This window comes from Camelus bactrianus, chromosome X (genome assembly GCF_048773025.1).
Source record: "Camelus bactrianus isolate YW-2024 breed Bactrian camel chromosome X, ASM4877302v1, whole genome shotgun sequence".
In the NCBI taxonomy this organism is placed as follows: domain Eukaryota; kingdom Metazoa; phylum Chordata; class Mammalia; order Artiodactyla; family Camelidae; genus Camelus; species Camelus bactrianus.
In genome coordinates, this window is record NC_133575.1 from 117791061 (window position 1) to 117815992 (window position 24932).

Below are 24932 nucleotides of genomic sequence, written 5' to 3' on the forward strand. Positions count from 1 at the left end.
AGAAGGACACACATAGATTGAGAGTGAAAGGATGGAAAAGGATATTCCATGCAAATGGAAAAGCCAAAAAAGCAGGTATTGCAGTACTGATTTCAGACAAAATAGACTTTAAAACAAAGGCCATAAAGAAAAAGGACATTTTATAATGATTAAAGGACTGATACAAAATGAGGATATTACACTCATTAATATATATATGCACGCAATATAGGAGCACCTAAGCACATAAAACAATTACTAACAGAGATAAAGGGGGACATTGATGGGAATACAATCACAGTTGGAGATTTTAACACCGCATTAACATCACTAGACAGACCTTCCAGATAGAAAATAAATAGGCAACAGAGAAATTAAATAATACAATAGAAAAATTAGATTTGGTGGATATTTTCAGAGCATTACATGCCCCAAAAATAGGATATACATTCTTTTCAAGTGCACATGGAACATTTTCCAGGATTGATCATGTACTTGGGCACAAAAGAAACCTCAACAATTTTAAGAAGATAGAAATTATCTCAAGCATCTTTACTGACCACAGTGCCATGAAACTAGAAATCAACAACAGAGAAACAAAGGAGAAAAAAAGGAAAGCATGGAGATTAAAAAATATGTTATTAAAAAAAAATTGGGTCACTGAGGAAATCAAAGCTGAAATTAAAAAATACCTTGAGACAAATGACAATGAAAGCACAACCACTCAAAATCTATGGGACACAGCAAAGGCAGTGCTAAGAGGGAAGTTTATAGTGATACAGGCCTTCCTCAAAAAAGAAGAACAATCGCAAATAAACAATCTAACCCACCAGCTAAAAGAACTACAAAAAGAAGAACAAAAAACCCCAAAAGGCAGCAGAAGGAAGGAAATTATAAAGATTAGGGAGGAAATAAAATAGAGATTTAAAAAACCATAGAAAAAATCAATCAAATCAAAAGCTGGTCTTTTGAAAAAGTAAATAAAATCGACAAACCTCTGGCCAAACTCACAAAGAAGAAAAAAGAGAGAGCACAAATTAGCAAAATAAGAAAGGAAAATGGAGAAATTACAACAAATAAAATAGAAATACAGAATATCATTTGAGAATATTATGAAAAACCATATGGAACCAAACTGGATAACCTAGAGGAGATGGACAAGTTTCTGGAAACATACTGTCCACCAAAACTGAATCAAGAAGAATCTGAACACTTGAACAAACCAGTCACTAGAAATGAAATCTAATTAGCAATAAAAAACCTCCCTACAAATAAAAGTCCAGGACCGGACGACTTCACTGGGGAATTCTACCAAACATACAAAGAAGAACTCATACCAGTCCTTCTCAAACTCTTCCAGACAATTGAAAAGGAGGGAATACTCCCAAACAAATTCTATGAAGCCACCATCACCCTGATACCAAAACCAGGCAAAGATACTACCAAAAAAGAGAATTATAGGCCAATATCACTGATGAACATAGACGCCAAAATCCTCACCAAAATTTTAGCAAATAGAATCCAACAACACATAAAGAAGATTATACATCATGACCAAGTGGGGTTCATCCCAGGGACACAAGGCTAGTTCAACATATGCAAATCAATCAGTGTAATACATCACATCAGCAAGAGAAAGGACAAAAACCACATGATCATCTCAATCGATGCAGAAGCATTTGATAAAATTCAACACCCATTTATGATAAAAACTCTCACCAAAGTGGGTATAGAGGGAACATATTTAACATCATAAAAGCTATATATAACAAACCTGCAGCCAGCCTAGTACTCAACGGTGAAAAACTCAAAAGCTTCCCACTAAAATCTGGGACAAGGCTGCCCACTATCACCATTCCTATTCAACATAGCCTTGGAAGTCCTAGCCACAGCAATCAGGCAAGAGAGAGAAATCAAAGGGATCCAAATAGGAAAAGAAGAGGTAAAAGTGTCACTATATGCCAATGACATGTTACTATATATAGAAAACCCTAAAAGGTCCACACAAAAGCTACTAGAGCTGATTGAAGAATTCAGCAAGGTAGCAGGTTACAAGATTAACGTTCAAAAATCAGTTGCATTTCTTTACACTAACGATAAATCAACAGACGAAGAAAGTAAAGAAACAATCCCCTTTAAAATGGCACCCAAAGTAATAAAATATCTGGGAATAAATCTAACCAAGGAGGTGAAAGAATTATACACAGAAAACTATAAACCATTGATGAAGGAATTTAAAGAAGACTTTAAAAAATGGAAAGATATTCCATGCTCTTGGATTGGAAGAACCAATATTGTTAAAATGGTCACACTGCCCAAGGCAATCTACAGATTTAATGCAATCCCTATCCAATTACCCAGGACATATTTCACAGAACTAGAAAAAATCATAATCAAATTTATATGGAACCATCAAAGACCTAGAATTGCCAAAGCATTACTGAAGAGAAAGAAAGAGGCTGGAGGAATAACTCTCCCAGACTTCAGACAATACTATAGAGCTACAGTCATCAAGACAGCATGGTATTGGTACCAAAACAGACATATAGACCAATGGAACAGGATAGAGAGCCCAGAAATGAACCCACCAACTTTTGGTCAACTCATCTTTGACAAAGGAGGCAAGAACATACAATGGAATAAAGACAGTCTCTTCAGCAAACGGTGTTGGGAAAACTGGACAGCAGCATGTAAAGCAATGAAGCTAGAACACTCCCTTACACCAGACACAAAAATGAACTCAAAATGGATTAAAGACTTAAATATAAGACAAGATACAATAAAACATTATCTGACATACATCTCAAAAATGTTCTCCTAGGACAGTCTACCCAAGCAATAGAAATAAAAGCAAGAACAAACAAATGGGACCTAATGAAACTTACAAGCTTCTGCACAGCAAAGGAAACCATAAGTAAAACATAACGACAACCTATGGAATGGGAGAAAAGTTTTGCAAATGAAACCGACAAAGGCTTGATCTCCAAAATATATTAGCAGCTCATACGACTTAATAAGAGACAACCAAACAACCCAATCCAAAAATGGGCAGAAGACCTAAACAAGCAATTCTCCAAGGAAGACATACAAATGATCAATAAGCACATGAAAAAATGCTCAATGTCACTAATTATCAGAGAAATGCAAATCAAAACTACAATGAGGTATCACCTCACACCAGCCAGAATGGCCATCATTCAAAAGTCCACAAATGACAAATGCTGGAGAGGCTGTGGAGAAAGGGGAACCCTCCTACACTGCTGGTGGGAATGCAGTTTGGCGCAGCCACTGTGGAAAACAGTATGGAGATTCCTCAAAAGACTAGGAATAGACTTACCATGGGACCCAGGAATCCCACTCCTGGGCATATATCCAGAAGGAACCCTACTTCAAAAAGACGCCTGCACCCCAATGTTCATAGCAGCACTATTTACAACAGCCAAGACATGGAGACAGCCTAAATGTCCATCAACAGATGACTGGATAAAGAAGCGGTGCGTTTATATAATGGAATACTATTCAGCCATAAAAACAACAACATAACACCATTTGCAGCAACATGGATGTCCCTGCAGAATGTCATTCTAAGTGAAGTAAGCCAGAAAGAGAAAGAAAAATACAATATGAAATTGCTCATATGTGGAATCTAAAAAAAAAAAAAAAACACATAAATACAAAACAGAAACAGACTCATAGGCCCAGAATACAAACTTGTGGTTGCCAAGGGGGTGGAGAGTGGGAAGGGATAGACTGGGATTTCAAAATTGTAGAATAGATAAACAAGATTATACTGTGTAGCACAGGCAAATATACACAAGATCTTGTGGTGGCTCACAGAGAAAAAAATGTGACAATGAATATATGCATGTTCATGTATAACTGAAAAATTGTGCTGAACACTGGAATTTGACACAACATTGTAAAATGATTATAAATCAATTAAAAAAATAAAGACTGAGCAAGAAAAAGAAAAAAAAAAAAGAAATGCAATTACAACAAAATACCGTTTATCAACTACTGACTTTGCCAAGATCACACCATCTGATAACACTGCATTTGGGGGTTGCAGAGGGACAGCACTTTGATGCACTGTTGCTGGGAGTGAAAACTGACTCTTAAGACAACAGTTTAGTATCTATTGGCATTTTACACTCACACACCCTTTGACTCAGCAATTCCGCTTCTAAGAATTTTCTTATAAGCACACTTGCACATGACTACACGGACCAATGCACAGAGATACTCACTGCGGCATGAGATTAGAAACAAGCAAAGCTCTATCATAGTATCTCCATACAGTAAAATACTATGAAGTTGTTAAAAATAGCGAGAGATCTATATATGCTACTATGGAGCAATCCACAAAATATATTGCCAAGAAGGAGGGTTATGAAATAGTGAATACAGCACGCTACCATTTGTGCAAAAAATACGCTTGTATATGCATGCAATATATCTGGAAGGAAAATCTCCAGCTGGAGACAGAGACTGAGTAGCTGGGGGAAAAGGGAAAAAGGGAAACTTACTTTTCACTGTATATACTTTGATATGCTTTGACTTTGAATCATATGCATATTCCTTAAAATACACCCTCTCTGGCAACATATAAAGAAAAAATGTATAGAGAAAGCACTCTTTAACAAATGGTGTTGAATCAGTTGATTAACTATTTGTAAAATAAAGTTATACCCTCACCTTATAGTAATATAAATATGAACTGAAGAACTTGAAAACACTAGTTAGAAAAAGATATCTGTTGGGGGGAGAGTCTAGCTCAGAGGTAGGGCGCATGCTTAGCATGCAAGAGGTCCTGGGTTCAAGCCCTAGTACCTCCACTTACAAAAAAACTAATAATAAATAAATAGATGTAATACCGCCCCCCCATATAAATTGAACTAAATAAAAATTTAAAAAAAGAAAAGAGATCTGCACCACTATGTTCATTGCAGCATTACTTACAAAAGCCAAGATAGGGAAGCAAGCTAAGTGCCCACTGATGGATAAAGATGTGGTCTGTATATTCAATGGAATATTGCTCAGCCATAAAAAGAAGAAATCTTGCTATTTGCAAAAACACAAATGGACCTAGAGGGTATTATGCTAAGTGAAATAAGTCAGACAGAGAAAGAAACACAAATCATCTGTGGAATACAATACATAAATCAATAAATCGATAAATCAAAAATACATACATAAATACAGAGATAAGAGTAGTGGTTACCAGCATTATGGTAATGTCAAAACCAGACAAAGATAGTGCAAAAACGGAAAACTACAGACCAATATCTCTCATGCACAAAGACACAAAAATCATCAGCAAAATATTAGCAAATTAAATCCAGCAATACATGAAAAGGGTAATACATCACAGCAAAGTGAAGTTTATCCCAGGAGCTCAGAACTGGCTCAAAATACAGAAATAAATCAGAGTAATTCACCACAGTAGCAGACAAAAAAGAAAAAGCGTATTATTATTTTTATAGATGCAAGAAAGGCATTTAACAAAATCTAGTTCATGATAAAAAGCCTCAGCAGAGAGGGAGGGTATAGCTCAGTGGTAGTGTGCATGGGTTCAGTCCCCAGTACCCCCATTAAAAAATAAACAACCCTAATTACCTCTCCTCAACAAAAAACAAATAAGTAAATAAATAATTTTTAAAAGATAAATATTTTTAAAAAGCCTCAGCAAACTAGTAATACAAGGGAACTTCAGCTTGATAAAAGGCACCTACACAAAGCGTACAGCTAACAGACATAAAAGGTGAAAGACTAAATGCTTTCTCCCTTACAAAAGGAAAAATCAAGGATGCTTTCCCCCTAAGATAAAAAAAAAACAAACACAAAACTCCGGGATGCCTGCTCTCAGATTTTCTATGCAATACTGATAGTATCGAAAGTTCTAACATAAACAGTATGTGAGTCTAGCAAGGTTGCAGGATACAAGGGTAACACACAAAAATCAAGTGAGTGGAGAGGCAAAGGACATACAGTAGCCAAAATAGCCCTGAAAAGAAAAACAAAGTGGGAGGGCTTAAAAGTGCCTGATTTCAAGAATCATTATAAAATTGTTGTCATCAAACAGCAATTAGCATCAAGAGGAACAAAGAGATCCATGGAACAGATTACAGAACACAGAAATAGACTTAGATAAATATGACCAATTGATTTTTAACAAAGTTTCAAAAGTAATCAGTGGAGGAAAGACAGTCTATTCAAGAAATGGAATCGGTTTGCAAGAAAACGAACCACAACATGACTCTCACACGTTTCACAATATTTAACCCAAAGGAATCATGGATCTTAATATAAAATGTAAAAAATGTAAAATTTTCAGGAAATAAAACATAGGAGATAGTCTTCAAGGTCGAGGGTTAGGCAAGAGTTCTTAGATTTGATGATGGTAAAATCATGATCCAGAAAAGAAAAATTGACAAATTGGACTTAATCAAAACTTTAAATTTAGATCATTTGACTGTTTACAAGAATATATTCCTATATTTGTGAAACAAAAAATAGAAAGGAATCACTATCTTTTAAAAGAGCTGCGATACAACTTTCTGATTGCCTTGGCTCATGGATCCAATAGGATTAAACACAGGTCACCTGGGACTGAAAGACTTGCCTAAAAACAGACTCAGCTTCCATTTGTAATTTCACAAACATTAACGGACTGCTGCTCCTTGGCCTGGCAGCACAAAGAACTGGGTTATCGCCCTGGTTGTGCCAGTAACTAGCTATTATGTTATTGTGTTACAAAGGTTAGGCTGTGCACTTCTTGAGGACAGGGATCAGGTCTTTTTTCTCGCTCTAACCAGTGACATGGGTCCTGGTTCACAGTTGGTGGTCAAATTAAGGGAAGGAATAACTGCTCCTCACAGGATCCGAGTTAAAGGTGGCGGTGAGTCACAGCGCTGTCCCTGCCCCGCTGAACTGACAAATGATCGCCATCTAGTGGCAACAAGGGATTCCTGCAGGACTTAGAGAAAAGAGAAAACTGACTTTTTGAGGTGTGTTCCAGGCACGCCTTCCAAGCAATCAGCATTCACTGTTTAAAAGACTATGCTCCTCATTAGAAAAAGTCCCCAACCGTGGGCTAGGATGTCAGGGTTTGTGTCTTGGAGTGTTGGTAAGATGACATCTAAGTGTCCGTCATCGCCCCCACCATCACACATGCCACATGCCTGTAAGCTGTGCAAAGTCCACAACCCGCCACACCTCCACTCCACCTCGAAAGAATGAGACATGTGAGATGATAGATATATAGAGCCATGCCTTTGCAAAGTTGATGAAATACTAATAAATTTCCCTAAGCCAGTCTGCTCGGGACAAGATACAAAACAACTGGAAAAAAAAAAAAACCACAACTGCCATAAACCTCACCTTCTTGGTTTCTAAATGGTCTGCTCAAAAGTGAGCGCCCTCTGACAATATCCAGTGAAGACTGAAAATGTCTCACATTCCAAAGGGCAACAAGGAAACCTACGTGAAGTTGGCTTTGCCAGTATTGCTCTGGGGCAAATCCTCACCTGCCCATGTAGCTCCTGAGGAGCAGGTTTCCTCCTTTTGCCTCCTTTGAGTATCAGTTAGTCCTCAAAGCAGCTGCACTATGAGCGAAGCAGCTGGGTGATTCAGAGGCTGAGAAATATTGGAGCTGGTGTTTCTAGACTTGAGGACTCAAAAAGCATGATGAAGGGGGCACACTGGTCGTGAATCAGAAAAATGTAGGTATGTATAGATCTATGGCATCTAGTGCTAAGTAGAACATTCGTCTAAAAAACTTCCTAAAGATTCCTGAGAGAGTGACACTAGTCTTGTCCCGGGTCAGTGGAGAAAGGGCTCTGAGCAACTGTACTAAGTTTTAAAGCCCATGTCCTGAGGACGTTGATGGAGACAATGACTGTTCGGCGGTCGCTAGTACACTTCAAACGGGAATGACCTGTGTAGGGAGCTGTGCTCCCCCGAGCGCCCCTTGTTGCATCCTAGCCCAAGTCCAGGGGTCCGCCCGGCACTAGAAAAGTCGGGTGTCCGGAGAAAGAAAAAGCTGAGGCGACACCACGAGAAAATGAGGCTCCAGCCCGACAGCCACCCAGAAGAACACTCCTCGAGGTCCGAGGGGAACGCGGAGCCTCTGGCGCGCCCGGCCAGGACAGCCCCGTCCCGCGGTCCCTCTCCCTGTCCCAGGCCGTGTCACCCTTGCAGGCAGTGGGACTCGGGGCCAGTCCCCGCCAGGGACCGGGCGCTCGAATTTCGAGACGCTTCCGCGGCCGCGGCCGCGCCCGCCGCCTGCAGGAGCCCCCGCCTGCCCGCTCCTCTCAGGTCTCGGGCGGTCCGGCCCGACGGGCGACGTCGCTTTCCGTCCGCCGGCCTGGCCCGCCGCCCCGAGCGCGGAGAGAGGGGCCCCGGGCTGCGAGGGCCGGCCGGGCGGCGCCCCTACTCACGTAGCGCTGCAGCTTCCTCTCAGGGGGCGACTTGACCAGCCAGCCCGTGCACACGGCATCGCCCGAGCTCATCGTGGCCGCCGCCGCCGCTTCCTCCAGCTGCTCGGCCGCCCGCGGCGGGAGGAAGTCGGCCGGGGATGCCGGCGGGGCGGGCCCAGCGCCCTCCCGCCCGCCCGCCCGCCCAGCGCCGCCCCGAGCGCCCGCTGCGACCCCCCGCCCGGGAGGGGACGGGCGTCACCCCGGCGCGAGGAGAGGCCCGAGGTAAGCCCTGGAGCCGGAGCCGGGCTCCCGCGCGGGGCCCCGGGGGCTGCGGAAGGCGCGGCGCCCCGCCCCTAAGCCGGGGGGCCCGAGCCTGGCGTCCCGGCGCCAGCGCTGCGCGCCACCGTCCCGCGGAGCCCCGACCCAGTCCCGGACCAGCCGAGTGCCCAGGCCCCAGGGTCACGACAGCCGAAAACCAGAGCCCGCACCTGCGATGTGCATACTTAGGGACAAAGAAAAGCCTGACTGCTCTGTGACTTCCCTGTTCCACCGGCTGTTTTGCAAACTAATGGTTCTTTAGTGCCCTTCCCCCAGAGATCCCTGTAGGCAGTGATAAGCTCTGCTGAAAACGGCGAAAAAGTCCCCAGGAACCCGAATCACTCGAATACTCAGGCTTCAAAAGCTGGGTCCAAGAATGACTGCGCACCAACTCTTCTAAGCACACTCCTCCCTTTGTGAACATACGTTGTAACCAGAAAAGCACTGATACCAAAGTTAGGGGCATCGCCCAGAATGCTGACCCATGCGACGTCGGGTGCCTTCTGGCCAGCTCTTGTCCCGTAGGGTTCATTGCTTCTGTTCAAATCAGGCAGGGTTCAATGGCGGGAACAGAATTTGCTCTCATACACACACACACACACACGCACGCGCGCACACACACACGCACGCGCGCACACACACACACGCGCGCGCGCGCGCGCGCGCACACACACACACACACACACACAGCTAGTGCAATTCCCACATCTGTAACTGGTCTTGAGACCATAGCTGGTCTTTACAACTTCCTTCTTCCACTGCCCTCCCTGTCCTTCTTTTGCTTTCCAGCCAGGACCTCAGTAGGTCAGAATTCTTTACCTGATGAGTGACCCATACCTTTATTCCCACTGAGTTTGAATCCTCAGCGGTCCTGCCTGCATGTGGTAGTACCAGGAGGTGCCCCAGACGATCCCTTGGATTCAAGACACAGTCCTTCCCAATCCCACTGTCACCTCATTTCAACCATCCAAGCCTGCTCAGTAGACCTCTGGTTTGCCTGTTGGTCCAGTGACATAAAGACCCCTCCATGGCCAGATAGCAGTCCCAACTTGCAATATGCTGGAACCAGCATTCTGGTCCTGGTTGAAGCATTCCTCCCTTGGGAACCAACAGAGCTCAAGGCTGCGGAGGAAACACCTTGAGAGGAGATTGTCAGGTGTGATAGTGAGAGGACTCATTCCCACTTCCACGCTGGATTCCTAGACCCAGAGGTCCCTGCTGTGGAGAAACAGCACCTTAGAGCCAGCGCCAACTCGAAGCATCTACCCCCTGTAAGATAGCACCGCCCCCTCAGTGTATTTTCACCCAACTAGTGTGGTAACTGAGTTTTCAATAGACTGACCATCCACCATCCCAGCAGGCCGGTACTCCAGGGCCATGCGGCACCCGGTAATATTAGTGCAATCCTTCCGCGAGAGCACATGGCCCAGGTCTTCTGTCTTATAATGATTTCCTCGATCGGAAGCACTGTTATGTGAAATACTGTGGAAGCGAATAAGGGACCGTCAGTCTATGGGTGGGAATGTCGGCAGAAAGATGGATTACAATAGGTACCTATTCAAGCGAGGACAAATTGCCAGATGGATGTGGGCTGATTTCATCAATCTGCCACCAGGTGGCGGGCTAGTCCCTCCTGGGAATGCTACCTTACTAGCGGCTCAGGGTTGGTCTCAATGCTCTCACTGTAGTCCATTCCATCATTATCCCTCTCCTAGATTTTTTCCAGTCGCCTCCTGCAGTTCCCCCTACTTCTGCTTTTTCCAGCTATACTGTCTTCACAACACAGCAGCTGGGAAGAGCCATCAAAATGCTGTGGCCGCAGCAGTGGCTGGGACCACATCAACTGATGATGTCAGTCCCAGGGCACCTCACCGCTCATTGCTGATTCCTTTAACCTTGTTCCCACCTTTGTAAAAAAAAATCGCCTTATTATACTCTCATCAGTTCAACCAATTGAGTCTACCCTTTGCTTCCTTCTGAGACCTTGGCCGTATACTTGTGAGGATCTACGTGTGAGTCAAGGGCAAGGGTGGCATGCAGCAGCAGGGGCCGTAGAGATGTGAGTCACCTGCTCGAGCAACTTTAAGGTGACTTCTGGACTTGCTTGAGTCTGGTGTCAAATATTCCACTCCCAGAGCCTGATCAGTTAGCACCCAATTTATCAGGGGCAGGTGAAAGTACATGGCTCCTTGGTGCCACGGGGTCGGGCATTCAGCCTTGCCCACAGCCCAAGAGCAAGCCAGAAGCTGTTAATTGAAAGGCATGATTTGCTTCAGAACTCTAGGAATCCATCTGAAAAAAAATACATGTATATACGTATATGTATAACTGAAGCGCTTTGCTGTACACCTGAAACTAACATTGTAAATCGACTACAATTCAATAAAATATAAAATTTTTTTAAATTTTAAAATAATTTTTAAAAACACTCTAGAAGTCCCTGTAGCCTTGCAGTTGGTCACATGGCCTGTGCCTTGTGCTGGGTCCCACTGGAAACATGTATGTCACAGATTACTTGCTGAATGCCTTGCTTTGGCACAATTCGGTGTAGTACATGTTGCCTACAGAATCGAAGGAGTCCCGCCGACTGCTGTGACTCTTTCTGAGTGGTAGGGGGTATGAGGTGCAGCAACTTAGTGACTATCCAGCATGGTCCGGACAATTTCAAAACATCATTAAGGGTAGTCTCTTGAGTTTCCATAGGCTTTATCTCCTGCACTCTGGCATACATGTGTCTTAAAAAAATTTTTTTTAATTGAAGTACAGTCAGTTACAATGTGTCAATTTCCGGTATGCAGCATCATGTCCCAGTCATGCATATACATACATATATTCATTTTCATATGCTTTTTCATTAAAGGTTATTATGAGTTATTGAATATAGTTCCCTGTGCTATACAGAAGAAATTTGTTTCTTTATCTATTTTTATATATAGTGGTTAACATTTGCAAATCTCAAACTCCCAAATTTATCCCTTTCCCCCAGTAACCATAAAATTGTTTACTATATAAGTGTCTGAATAGCAAGTGTTTTTTTTAGCACCTGGCCATGCATCTAACTTATTCTCTGTGAAAAGAGAGAATATTGGAAAAGAAAATGCTTCTCCAATTTCTGGATAAGGGAGAAAACACGAGGAGACAGTGATACATGTGTGTGAAAAGCCAATGATGTAAAATTCACAAACACATAAAAAGAATTATACACCATGACCAAGTTGGGTTTATCCCAGAAATGCAAGGCTCATTCAGGATATGAAAATCATTCAATGATATCCACCGTGTTAACAAGCAAAAGAAGAAAAGTCATATGATTATATCAATTGAGACAGAAGAAACATTTGACAAACCCAATGCCAAGTCATGATAAAAATTCTCATAAAACTTGGAGTAGAGGGGGAATTTCCTCAACTTGTTAAAGAACATCTATGGAAGACATATGACTAACATCACACATACTGGGGAAAAACTGGGCACTTTCCCTTATGACTGGGAACAAGGCAAGGTTACCCACTCTCACTACTCTTATTCAACATAGTACTGAAAGTTCTAGCCAATACAATAAGAAAAGAAAGAAAGAAACAAAGAAAGAAAGAAACAAACAAAAGGCACAGGGATTGGGGAGAAAAGATAAAACTGTCTTGATTTGCAGATGATATACTTGTCTTTGTAGAAAATCCAAAGGAATCTATAGGAAAAACTCCCATAACTAATAAGTGAGTTTTACAAGGCTATAGGATACAAAATCAACACATAAATTTCTTTACACAATTTCAAGGCTTATTATATAGCTACAGTAATCAAGATTGTGTAGTACTGGTAGAGAAATAGACATGTAGATAAGTAGAATGGAACAGACAAACCAGAAATAGACCCACATAAATTTGCCCAACTGGTTCTTGACAAAAGTATAAAAGCAATTCAATCAATCAATCAATCAATAAAAAGCAATTCAATGGAGGAAGCATAGTCTTTTCTAGAAATAGTGCTGGAACAACTGGACATCCATTGGCCAAAAACAAAACAAAACCCTTTAACCAAAACCTCACAACCGCACAACTCATACAAAAATTAACTCAAAGTTGACCATACATGTAACTTGTAGAAGACAACATAGAAGAAAATATTTGAGACCTTGGACCCGATGCTGAGTTCTTAGACATGACACCAAAAGCACAATCCATAAAAGAAAAAAAAAATCGATAAATTGGACTTCATCAAAAGTAAAACTTTAGGTCTAGAAAATACCATGTTAAAAGTATAAAAAGACAAGCTACAGACTGGGAGAAACTGTTTGCCAACCACATATCTATCAAAGGACTCATATCAGGAATATGTAAAGAACTCTCAAAACTCAATAGTAAAAAACAAAACAAACAAACAAAACTCACTAATAATCCAATTAGAAAATAGATAAAAGATAGGAAGAGATATTTCACTGAAGAGGATGTACAAATGGTAAATAAGCATATGGGAATATGTTCAAAATCACTAGCCACTAGGGCAATGCATGTTACCACTCCAATGAGAGAACACAGCATACCTATCAGAATGGCTAAAATATGCAAAATTGGCAGAATCCCCATGTCAGTTTCCTGAATCATGGAATGAGGCAGTCATGGGGGAAAGACCCAAGTGGAAACACCCGAACTTCACCTTCCTACTATACTATATGTATAAGGCAGAAGAAATATCACATACTTAGGGAAAAATGTCAGGAATTAGCTTCATCATCAGAAACTTTTAAAATGCAGGTTAGTTATACAATGGAGTACTACTGAGTCATAAAAAAGAATAAAATAATGCCATTTGCAGCAACATGGATGGACCTGGAGATTGTCATTCTAAGTGAAGTAAGCCAGAAAGAGAAAGAAAAATACCATATGATATCAATCATATGTGGAATATAAAAAAAAGACAAATGAACTTATTTACAACATAGAAACAGACTCACAGACATAGAGAACAAATATGTGGTTACCAGCGGGGGAAAGGGATGGGAAGGGATAAATTGGGAGCTCGAGATTTGCAGATACTAACTAGTATACATAAAATAAATAAACAAGTTTATACTGCACAGCACAGGGAAATATATTCAATATCTTGTAGTAACCTATAATGAAAAGGAATATGAAAACAAATATATTTATGTTCATGTATGACTGAACTATTGTGCTATACACCAGAAATCGACACATTGATTATACTCTGACAGAAGGAAAAATAGTGGACGGGGCACAGTGGGGATTCTTCTCTCTGCCCCATCATGTCTGCGGCTTCAGCTGAGATGAGGATGGATGGAAGAGATGAGATGGCTGGAGCTATAATCTTCCAGAAGCTTCATCATTTACTTACCTGTTGTCTTGCTAGAAAACCTATTCTGGCTACTTCATGTGAGTGGAATCATAGATCCTCTGTCCCTGTGTGTCTGGCTTGTTTCCTTTTGCATGATGATTTTGAGGTTCATCCAGGTTATAGCAGGTAATGGTGCCCCATTCCTTTTCATGATGAGTAATATTCTGCTCTCTGGATAGGCCACTTCTGTTTATCTACTCATCTGTAGAGGGACAATGGAGTTGTTTCCACCTTTTGGCTATTGTGAATAATGCTGCTGCGAATATACAAGTACAAGCATCTGTTTCAACACCTATTTGCAATTCTTTGGGGCATATACACTTAGGTGTGGAATTGCTGAGTCATATGGCAACTGTATATTTCATCTTTTAAGGAACTGCCAGACGATTTTCCCCAGCAGCCGCACCGCTATGCTTGCTGGTGGAGTGTTGCTGCTCACGCCTAACTTCAAGACTTGGTTGGTCAAACAATCCCCAGTTCGTCATGTGTAGTTCAGGTCACTTGTATCACACATTCACTCAGTTTCAATCAAGGACTAAAAAGCAAGTCAGGGGCTTTTCCTTCCAGCAAATTTGTGTGTGTGTGTGTGTGTGTGTGTGTGTGTGTGTGTGTGTGTGTGTGTGTAGGTCTTATCCCAAATTCCAGAGGCCTCAGCTGTGAATCTGTTATCAAGACTTGGAAAAGCCTCGGTGTAGCAGCTGAATGGGGTGTGCCACCTCTAGAAAGAGGCCCACCAAGCATTGTACTTCTTTCCTAGGGACAGTGGGTTTGAGGTACAGCAACTTGTTTTTCTCTTTGGAGGGGACCATCTCAATATGCCTCAGTCCACTGGTGCCCAGAAACTTCCGGAAGGTCTTGGGCCCCTGAATTCTCAGGGGGCTTATTTCTCACTCCGTGATGAAATATTTGCTGTTTCCTGTGCATCAGGTCGCATCAGCCCGGTGCCATTCAAGTAGTTGAGAAGCATGTCTTGGGGGACAATGAGATGATCAAGTCAGTCCCCTGGGACTTCATTATGATAATGTGCCAGATAATTGAAGGGACAGTGTCTGGGGCTTCCTTTTGACCATTCTTTTTTTAATGGTCCTCAGTCCTTTAATCAGGAAGCCCCTGTGGGAATTTTTCCAGCTGCCATTGTGTTTATTCCAATTAGGCAATCGGGAACTGGAGAAACAGCCATAGGGTGGAGGCGAGTACAGGGAGAGAGATACAGACTAACACTTCATTTCTGACCAGTGGACCACGGTGGCATTCTGTGGTGTCAGGGGAAAGTAGTGTTCCATGGACCTGGCCTCACCTTCACTTGAGGGCTCTGAGTCTGTGAATGGACTGGGTCTGGGAATTAAATGAGGGGCCATGATTTTCCATTGTGGTGATTCAAGGCAGGCTGCCATTCACCAGACCTAGAGTCTTTGTTGTTGGGGTTGTGGACGAAAAACACTGCAAACCGTATCAGTAAACAAAGAGTGCTGAAGCCATCAAGTCATAAGCGGCTGCCGCCACCCCCCCAGTGGAGACAAGCCTGCAGCCAGGCCTCTGCAGCCACTCACCTGCAGCCACTCACAGTGGTGCCCTCTGAGGGGACTCAGAATAAGAAAGGACAGGATACTGGCCCTAGCTAGCTAGGTGCTTGTCAAAGGAAAGAATTCAGTGAGCCCAAATGTTTGCTTCCTCCCATACATAGAAAAGCGCTAAATTCTTTAACTTGAGATGCCTGGTTTTCTTTAGATAACAAGTAATCTTTCATTGTTCCAACTACCTGGTCTTTGTTGTAAAGTTCCTATACATCCTAGCTCCTCCGCTACCCCTTCGGAGATGTCCCTCAGTGCCATCTGAGGGGCTGTCATTGTCAGAATTGTCCACCGAATAAACCATAACTCTCAACTTTTAGGTTGTGCATTTATTTCAGTTGACAGTTTTGGCAACCACTACAAAGGGACCCAGAGCAGACTCCGCTCCTTCACATGAACTCTCCGAGGATCCAGAGCCTCGGTATGAGCAGAGGCCCTTGTGCTCACCCGCCTCCTCGGAGAGTCCAGACGAATTTGGGTGAGTCTCTCCTGGTTCTAGGATCTGCCGTTATTGGTCGATGACCCTGAGTTTTATTCGGTGCTGTTACACTACTCTCTGGAGGAGTAGGTTATCCTTGAAGCTTTTAGTTTCAAGAAGAGGTACCTGGGTTATCCTCAGTGAAAGCCACTGGGGAGATTTTTGCTCACTTTAGACACTGAGTGGTTTTATCCTCAGTTGAAAGACTGGGAAGACTTTGTTCAGTTAAGAGAACACTAAGTAGTGTTGGACTGGGTAATTAAGGAGGACAACTGGCCTGTCATCTTTCCTTGAATTGGCTACCTTAGTAGAGTTTGTCCAGATAAAAGTGAAATCTTGTGAGAGCCATTTGGCTCCAAAGACGGAACCCTCCTGGCTGGCAATGACTTTCTAAGGTGACTGAGAGACTTGCAGGAGCGGTGGAGGCGAAGACCTCATGCCGTGCAGCTGTCCCTGTAGGGAAAGCCCTTAGCGATTTCACTCTGACAAACGGACCTTAAATGGGGAATATAACTTCCGGAACAAAAGAAAAAGGAACACAGATTGCCAGCCTCCAACTAATACCCTAGCCAGGTTTATGTACTTACAACTTAATTAGGAATTAAAGAAAATCTTACCCTGAAAATAATTAAGCCACGGCTCTTTTATTGTGTGCGCAGTTAAATGTAAAAAAAAAAAAAAAAAAAAATGCTGGCCTGATAACAACCTTTTTTTCAGAATTCTGACCTTACAAAAACAAAAGCCCTTTTAGGAGGAACTTGCATTTCTCTTTCTGTGCCCTTGAAATGTAAATGTTTTGTCTTTCTCTGGGCGTTTTATGTGTATGTGTTTATGTGTGCGTTTTAAAAAAAATACTTGGTCTCTGCCATCCAAAAGTACAAGTATGGTGTACACATGGCAGCCAAGCAAATAGACTGGGGTTCTGAGCACTCCTTTGATAGCATCAATTCTCAGGCATTTCACCATCTTAACTTTTGTTGCATCAGCCTGGACCACAAAGGCCTTTACTTTTTGGGGGAGTAAACTTTTGAATTTTATTTTAGGCAGCACCGCCCACTCTCTTGTGGGGAAGTCTCTTTGTCTTATTGGTTTAAAATCATTACTAATATATTTCATTGATGGCCAGATGATGGATCCTTTAAATTGGAGAAACTTCTAATTGGTAAAACTTGAGAGAGCTCTCATTATAAACAGCTGTTTTATTGGTACCTATAAGAACCAATCAAATTTAAAGGTGGAAAAATATATATCTAATGGGTAACCTAAGAACTCCCTTAGTTTAAAACAACAACAACAATAACAACAACAACAACAACAAAAACCGGTCTGGAAGGCTACACTTGTGCTTTCCCTTTCCCCTCAATGGGTTTGAGAGGTGCTAATAAAGACATAAGAATAATTCGTGTTAATTAGGTTGAGTAACTGGAAAAAGGGATGTAGAAAATGTTTAAAACATTTTTTTCTTAACAAGGGAAAAAAGATAAGGGGCTTACCCCAAATGGATAAATATTTTTCAGATGGTTATTTAAAATGGGATAAATAAAATGGACATTTATGGATTAAGATACAAGGTTTTGATACGACACTATGTAAGATTAAAAAGGCCAAAGGGGCCACCTACTGGTCCCCAACATTAACGTTCAAACAAGTTCATTCTATTTACCCTAGTTTAAAAAATATATAATTATAGGGCTGGAAAAAATATACACTGAGATACTTGATCAACAATTGGGGCAACAGATTAATTAATCAAATTTAAAGATTGACAAGGGCCTAAGTCCTTTGGCTCAAACTCTTCTGGGGATCCCAGAGACTTTCATATAAAATTAGATAAAATGGACAAGAGATAAAAGAAAAAGGCTTTGAAGATTCCTTCTAAAAATGAGACTTATTGATTAAACTTAATAAAAACTAACATTAAAGGTATGAGTTGATAATATTGAGATAAAAGTTTATAAAAATTGCTATATTTAAGTGGACTTTATGTAAACCTGTTTTGCTTAGTTATCTTGTGGGACAGCTATGTTTCGATGGGGAACGCTTCTCTTGCTTGGTATTATAAGACTGGGCACATAAATGTGCTCCTCAGGAAATATTAAACATGCTAAAGGAAACCAGTAGAGTTACCTGAGCCATACAATGCAAAGTAAAACTAAAAACTAATATTCAGGGGCTAATAAAAATAATGAGATTTACCCTGGGTTTAACTTGGAACTCAAGGAAGAGGGATCTTACTAAATGCCTCATGCAAGCCTTTGAAGACACGGTAAAGTAAACGCTAAAGTTTTAAAACATGGAATTCTTTGTTTGGAGGGGAAATTGCCATTGCCATTGGACCTACGTGACAGACCAGTTCTTTGGGGAACTGGAATTGGAAGCAACTGTCTTTGTCTTGCAGATCAAAAATGTAAATACAGCAAACAATGACCTGAGACTGAGCCTAATTAGCTCAATGAGGTAAAACTTAAGGCCAAGGAAATTTTTGGCATTTTAGAACTCAGAACTCTGATGGGTCCTTCAGACTTTGTCAAGGATAAATACAAATCTTGAAAGTCTTTTCCATAAATAGTAAGCAAACAGTTGGGATCCCAACTGTTATTTACAAGCAGTAAATTTATATTGTAACCCCTAACTCTCAACTAAGTTTTAAAGTGAAGCTATGAGATCTCTAGTTTTGTCTGTTTATAAGTCTGTGTACACATTATAGATGTGAAATGTCTCTACTGCTAAAATATATCAAAATTAAATTTATAAAAGAGCTCTAATTGACTTAAAAGTAAGCGCTTACAAGTTAAATATTTCTAAAATAAAAACTGGCCAAATTGACTTTCAGGTTCACGTGAACTGGAAAATATTCAATATTAAGTTAATACCTGGTATTAAGTTTAGTTTAAGTTTGTTCTAATTAATCTAGACATCTTTAGAGTCATTGATATTAATACCTTTACTATACCTAGGTTTAATGAAAGTCAGATAAGATCTTGTTATATCTGTTGCAGATTTATCAAAAGAAAAATAATAGTAATTTGATGTGATAAAATTCTTATAAGTAAACTAAACACAAATGAGATAAGAGCTTTTGGGTAAATATTTTAAAAATAAGTATATTTTTAGAAATGTATGCTTAAGATAATCTCTGTAAATATTTGGTATCTTAAAATTCTAGAGTTGTGCTAAATTAACTTAAATGATGGGAATTTATTAAGTGGCTATGCCATTTTCAGATAAAATAAGATTGAAACATTAATTACTGAACATTGACTTCCTCTTACAGAGAAACTAAAGGTGTTTAGAAATATTAATAAATGGTTGGTGCCACCCTGAAATATTTTCTACTATTAAGGGAAACATCTCAGTATGCTAGGAAAGTAAGACGAGCGTATAAAAGAAGGCATGAGGAATGGAATTATATTTTGTTAATGGAAAAATAGTGACTTCATCCTGAGTCTGGTTACTTCTGAATTGAAGAGAAAATAAGGGACAAAATAATATGGGTACAGAAAGTGGTGGAAGGTTTGTGAAAGAGGAACCCTGAGGAAAGAGTTTGTATATGGTCAGGGTTGGCTAAGTTTAGAAAAAATTTAGTTGAAGTAAATGAATCTTAGAGGTAAGCTGGTACAAGGCTATATTTGATTTTCTCTCTGTTAAGAGGACAAAGTTTTCTTAAAATGTTAAATCCACCTTTAGTAACAGATTGTAAAGTTTCTTTTACCCCTTAAGTGATCTGTTGTGCATTTATCTTTGAAATATTTTCTTGTTAATGAATGAGTACTGTTCCACAATGATCTATGCTTTTATCTGACCAAGTATTTTGAAAAATTTTTAACAAGCTTCCCGAATATCAAATTTTAATCAGAATTCTTTTGATCTCCAGCTAAATCTGGGATGCTTCAGAGGGCCTGAAACATCCCAAAGAGAGATTTTAAACTAATAAGTTTCATTTGGTATGTTAAATCACTAGGGAAGTATTGCCAAATGAATAATAAATCTTCTTAGGTTATATTGTATGAAAAAATGTCATTAACATAGATATTCTAGAAATTATATAAAGTCCCTAAAAATCTGGTATGTCTGAAACGTTACCAGTCATAATTCTGGTTATTGTAACCAGATTTCTTTATCGATTACAGTGTAACTAACCATGCTTTAAGGCTTTTGTCATTTATAGACAGTTATTGTTTTATTCTGATGCCTTTGCATAATGCATTCTCTTCAAGGAGATTTACTATTTTCTGATAAGTTTCAGATTATAGCGCTGAACTGAACTGGGTAAGAAATTTTAAAAGTCTGATGGAGCCTCTGATTTCATAAAACTTAACAACAACAACAAAAAAGGATTAGTTACATGGGACTGAGTAAATTGATGAATATGGTTATAATTTTTTATTTTGTCTGAAATATTACTGCCTTTTAATCTGTGTGTCCCAGATATAAAGAAACCCTTCTCCTTAAGCTGATTATGACTCACAGAAATTTGATAAATTATACCTATGTAAGCAGACTTGGAACAGTTATCTTTTCTCTCTATCTGATCCCTGCAGAGACTGGAAATTCTTAGGTCCCCAGTGGCTCTATCAGATAAATTAGGAAAATCACCTCCTAACAGGTGTGGGAATCTCAAGGTATTTTGAGGGCCTTAAAGAGAAAAGAATTCACCTAAATCGGTAAGGCAAAAATCTATGACAAGCCCTTAATGTGGCTTTCCTGGCCTTAGGAGACCTTGTTAAAATTTCAGCTTGAGACTCCTTATAAAAAGTTCCAGCACAGCCAATTTAAAAGAGCCTCTGTGATCAAATAATCAGACTTGCGGACAAATTAATCTTCATTTGGCTATATTTGATAAAATGAGGGTAACCTTAGAGAGAAAAAGACTAAATTTCAGTGGATATTAAATTCTAGTTCTAAATCTCTCTTTGGGATGTTTCAGGCCCTCTGAGGCATCCCAGATTTAGCTGGAGGTCTGTATTTACTAAGACTCACCAGATCATTCCTTGCTGTTATGTTACATTGCTGCAAAGTTTAACTGAATTATTAACAGGACACTCTAGGTTTGTTTCTGAAGCTCAGTAATCTTTCCTTGGGTGAAGGACCGATGCCCCATCACCTGCAACCAGGGGATTATACATACTGGAACAGGTATGACTAAAAGAATTATCTCCAACCTGAATGGAAGGACCCTTTACCAGGTACTCTTAACTAGACCATACACAGCAAAGCTGAATTAAGCTGACTTTTGGATTAATTTCCAGTCTGAAAGTGCCCCTGCAGTGGACTGGCCTATAGAGGACTGCTCACCTAAAAACAATGCTCAAATGGAGAAGAAGCTACCAGGCCAGGATGAGAGGAAGATGACATCTGAGGTAGACAGCTGACCCGAGACACCGGACCAGGCCTGTATACCAGTGACTTTGATAATTGCTCACACCTTTGCTTATGAACTAATCCAATTGTTAGGTTTATGGTAAATTACCCATATCTAGTACTTCTGTGTTATCTTGGTGGGTTTCCCTACTCCAAGGCTCTAACTAGATAGCCCTCAGAAAATTTATTCTAAAAAGAAATTATAGTTCTGTTTAGGCCACTATTGACATTACAAGGTGGGAGACCTCACCTGGCCAATTAATAATACCTGCTCTGAGCCTGACCATGAATATGAATTTTCATATAAGAATCACTTGAGCTCAATCAAGGCAACAAGCAAAATTTCAGCCAAAGGATATAACCTCCCTCAATTATGGAAAGGACTTATATGGTTAACACCAGGGTATGGACATTTACATTTAAAGGCTGTCTTAAGTTGGAAAAAAGTCAAACTATATTAAAGATAACCAATGTAATAACACTAGGAAATTTGGCTGGGAGTCTTATGAACAATGCGTATATAACATCTTCCTTAAAGATAAGGATCAGTACAGAACAGACTGAGTCAGATGACCTGGGGATACACTGAGGGGCACCTAATGAAGTTTTTGGCTTAAATTCTTACTTTTGACCTTACCAATACTGCTAACTATATTATTTATATTTTGCCTGTTTTACAAAATTGTTTCTTGCATTACCAATTGTGTGACTGAGCCTCTGATAAAATAATGACTAGACAACTTGAAACAGTAGGTCAGATATATACTTCTGTGTGAGACCAATAATTCTAATAGTGCAACTCTAGATATGGGAAGAAGCAACAAGAGGGAATATTCTCCTGGATCATGACAGACTAGTAAGACAGGTGGTCCAGAGAATTTTTGAGTATCAACAGGGCTTGATATCTGTTAACACTTTTGAGTGACATGTCGACAGAATCTTCTGCCCTATCTAGGAATGAGCCTTCCTAGTATCGTGGGACAAAATTGGTCATGAAATGTCTCCCAAAATATTGGTCGAATTTAGAACCAAGGGAGAGAGCACTGTGAACGAAAAATACTGCAAACCATATCGGTAAACAGAGTGCTGAAGTCATCAAGTCATCAGTGGCTGCTGCCACCCCCCAGTGGAGACAAGCCTGCAGCCAGGCCTCTGCAGCCACTCACAATGGTGCCCTCTGAGGGGACTCAGAATAAGAAAGGACAGGATACTGGCCCTAGCTAGCTAGGTGCTTGTCAAAGGAATGAATTCAATGAGCCCAAATGTTTGCTTCCTCCCATACATAGAAAAGCGCTAAATTCTTTAACTTGAGATGCCTGGTTTTCTTTAGATAACAAGTAATCTTTCATTGTTCCAACTACCTGGTCTTTGTTGTAAAGTTCCTATGTATCCTGGCTCCTCCCCTACCTCTTCGGAGCAGTCCCTCAGAGCCATCTGAGGGGCTGTCATCCAGGGCTGAGTCCTCATAATTGTCCACTGAATAAAACGTAACTCTTAACTTTAAGGTTGTGCATTTATTTCAGTTGACAGGGTTATACAGAGCATGTCTACTACTGGAATACTATCTATGATCGATTAGCCACCAGCAAAGATCCGTGGGGCGAAAGCATTCTGGTTCCAGCTGCCAGCTGTGATCCGCATCCTGTCTGTATGAGACTTAGTGACACCACTTAGATTCTGCTGCTCTAGGACCTCATGAGAGCGCAAGCCCGTTCCATGGCAACAGCGCCCACCTCCTTTCCCAGAGTAGTTTTCCAGAGCATTCACCCAAGTATGTCTCCACATTTTGGTGAAAGGAATGTCCTTTTAGTCCTCTCAGGACATGTAGTTATGGGGCGAGCCAGTGGGATGCACATGGCAATGCCATTCCAGCATCCACCTCCCCCAGTCCTGGGACTGGAGACAATGCAGGATGGGAGGAGTAGGTCATAAGGAGAATTGGCCTGTCCTTGCTTGGTAACTGACCAGGTGATGTCATTACAAAATCTCCAAGAAAGGCAGAGTCAGCATCAGCAGATGGGGAGGAGGAACTGCTTCTGCTGGTAAAGGAGGGTCTGAGGGGTTTCTGGGTTCAGGAGACACAGATTCATTTAAAAAACTTTACTGGCTTCATAAGGCTAACATTCCTGTGAAGAGACAGACAGTGAACAAGGCACGTTTAAGGCAGAGGGAACAGAAGGTGCAAAAGCCTCAAGAGGAGGGAGTGTGCCTGTGGAGTAGTCTTCAACGGCCATGAGGGCTGAGGCAGGAGAGGGGTGAATGAAAGGAGATTGCACTTTCGTATTTACTCCAAACGGGGTGGCTTTTAACAACAGTTAATTCTCTCACAGTTCTAGAGGCTGAAAGGCTAAAATCAGTCAGATCACTGCCTCTGTCTTTAAGTGGTCTTTTCCTCTTCTTTCTGTGCCCTCTTCCTCCTCTTCTAAGGACACTTATCATTGGATTTGGGGCCCACCTGAGTAATCCAGGATGATCTCGTGTCTAGATTGTTAACTTTATTACATCTACAAAGACCCTTTTAAAAAATACGTGCATATTCATAGGGTCCAGCGGTTATGACATGTATTACGGGGATCACTGTTCGTAATTCCACTACAGGTGGGAAGCCACTAAAAGGCTTTGAGCAGAGGAAGGACATGGCCAGATTTACAGTTTTTGGCTCTTTCCAGCTGCTGTGTTGAGAAGACAGTATAGTTGGAAAAAGCAGAAGTAGGGGGAACTGCAGGAGGTGACTGGAGAAATCTAGGAGAGGGATAATGGTGGAGTGAACTACAGTAAGAGCAGTGAGAGTGGTGAAAAACCATCAGATTCTGGATCTCTTGAGGGTAAAGGTGACAGGCTTTGCTAACAGATCAGATGAGCGTTGGAGAAAGATAAAGTCCATAAGATAACGATTCATGACAACTGGAATTATCCAAATATGTACCAATTAAGCATTATAAGAGAATGGGGGAAGTAATGAACTACTCATGGATTGGTAGATGCTGAGGACTTTGATTATCTCGCCAGTAGCGAGTCGTGACTGTTGAGCAATTTACATGGAGCCGCGCTGTGGAGTTCAAATCGAGATGTGCTGCAAGTGAAAAACACACCGGAACGACTTGGCACAGAAAAAAAAAAAATCATCTCATTTATAATGATGTGTATTGCTTATATGTTGAAATGATGGCTGGGTTAAAGTTTGGTATTAGAATCAGTTTCACGTTTGTCCAAGTGGCTGCTGGAATTTAAAACGCCACAAGTGGCTCGCACTCTATTCCTATTGGCCAGTGCGGTTCTAGCTGGATGTGAATTTTTAAAAAATAGCAAAGGACTTTCAAGCTCTCTGTGGGTAAAACGTCATTTTTCCAATAGGACTGATCCAACACCAACCTTAAACGGTTGGTGAGCAAAAGTAAGGAGCGCTCAGCGGGCTTACGAGGTACCCACGCCGGGGTTAAACCCAGCGAAGAGACG

General features: G+C 41.0%; 1 protein-coding gene across 2 annotated transcripts in view; it reads right to left on the reverse strand.

Annotated features, from left to right (window-relative positions):
• GAB3 (GRB2 associated binding protein 3) overlaps positions 1 to 8591 on the reverse strand; it is a 70356-nt gene extending 61765 nt beyond the window's left edge. The window contains exon 1 of one of the 2 annotated variants that reach the window (XM_074358896.1): positions 8418 to 8558. Coding sequence is in view for 1 of the 2 variants with exons in the window: in XM_074358897.1 (XP_074214998.1) it covers positions 8418 to 8489 (72 nt within the window). In the remaining variant the exon portion in view is untranslated. Of the gene's footprint in view, positions 1 to 8417 lie in introns of both variants that reach the window. The other variant, XM_074358897.1, reaches the window with a different exon arrangement.
• Positions 8592 to 24932: the final 16341 nt, after the last annotated feature.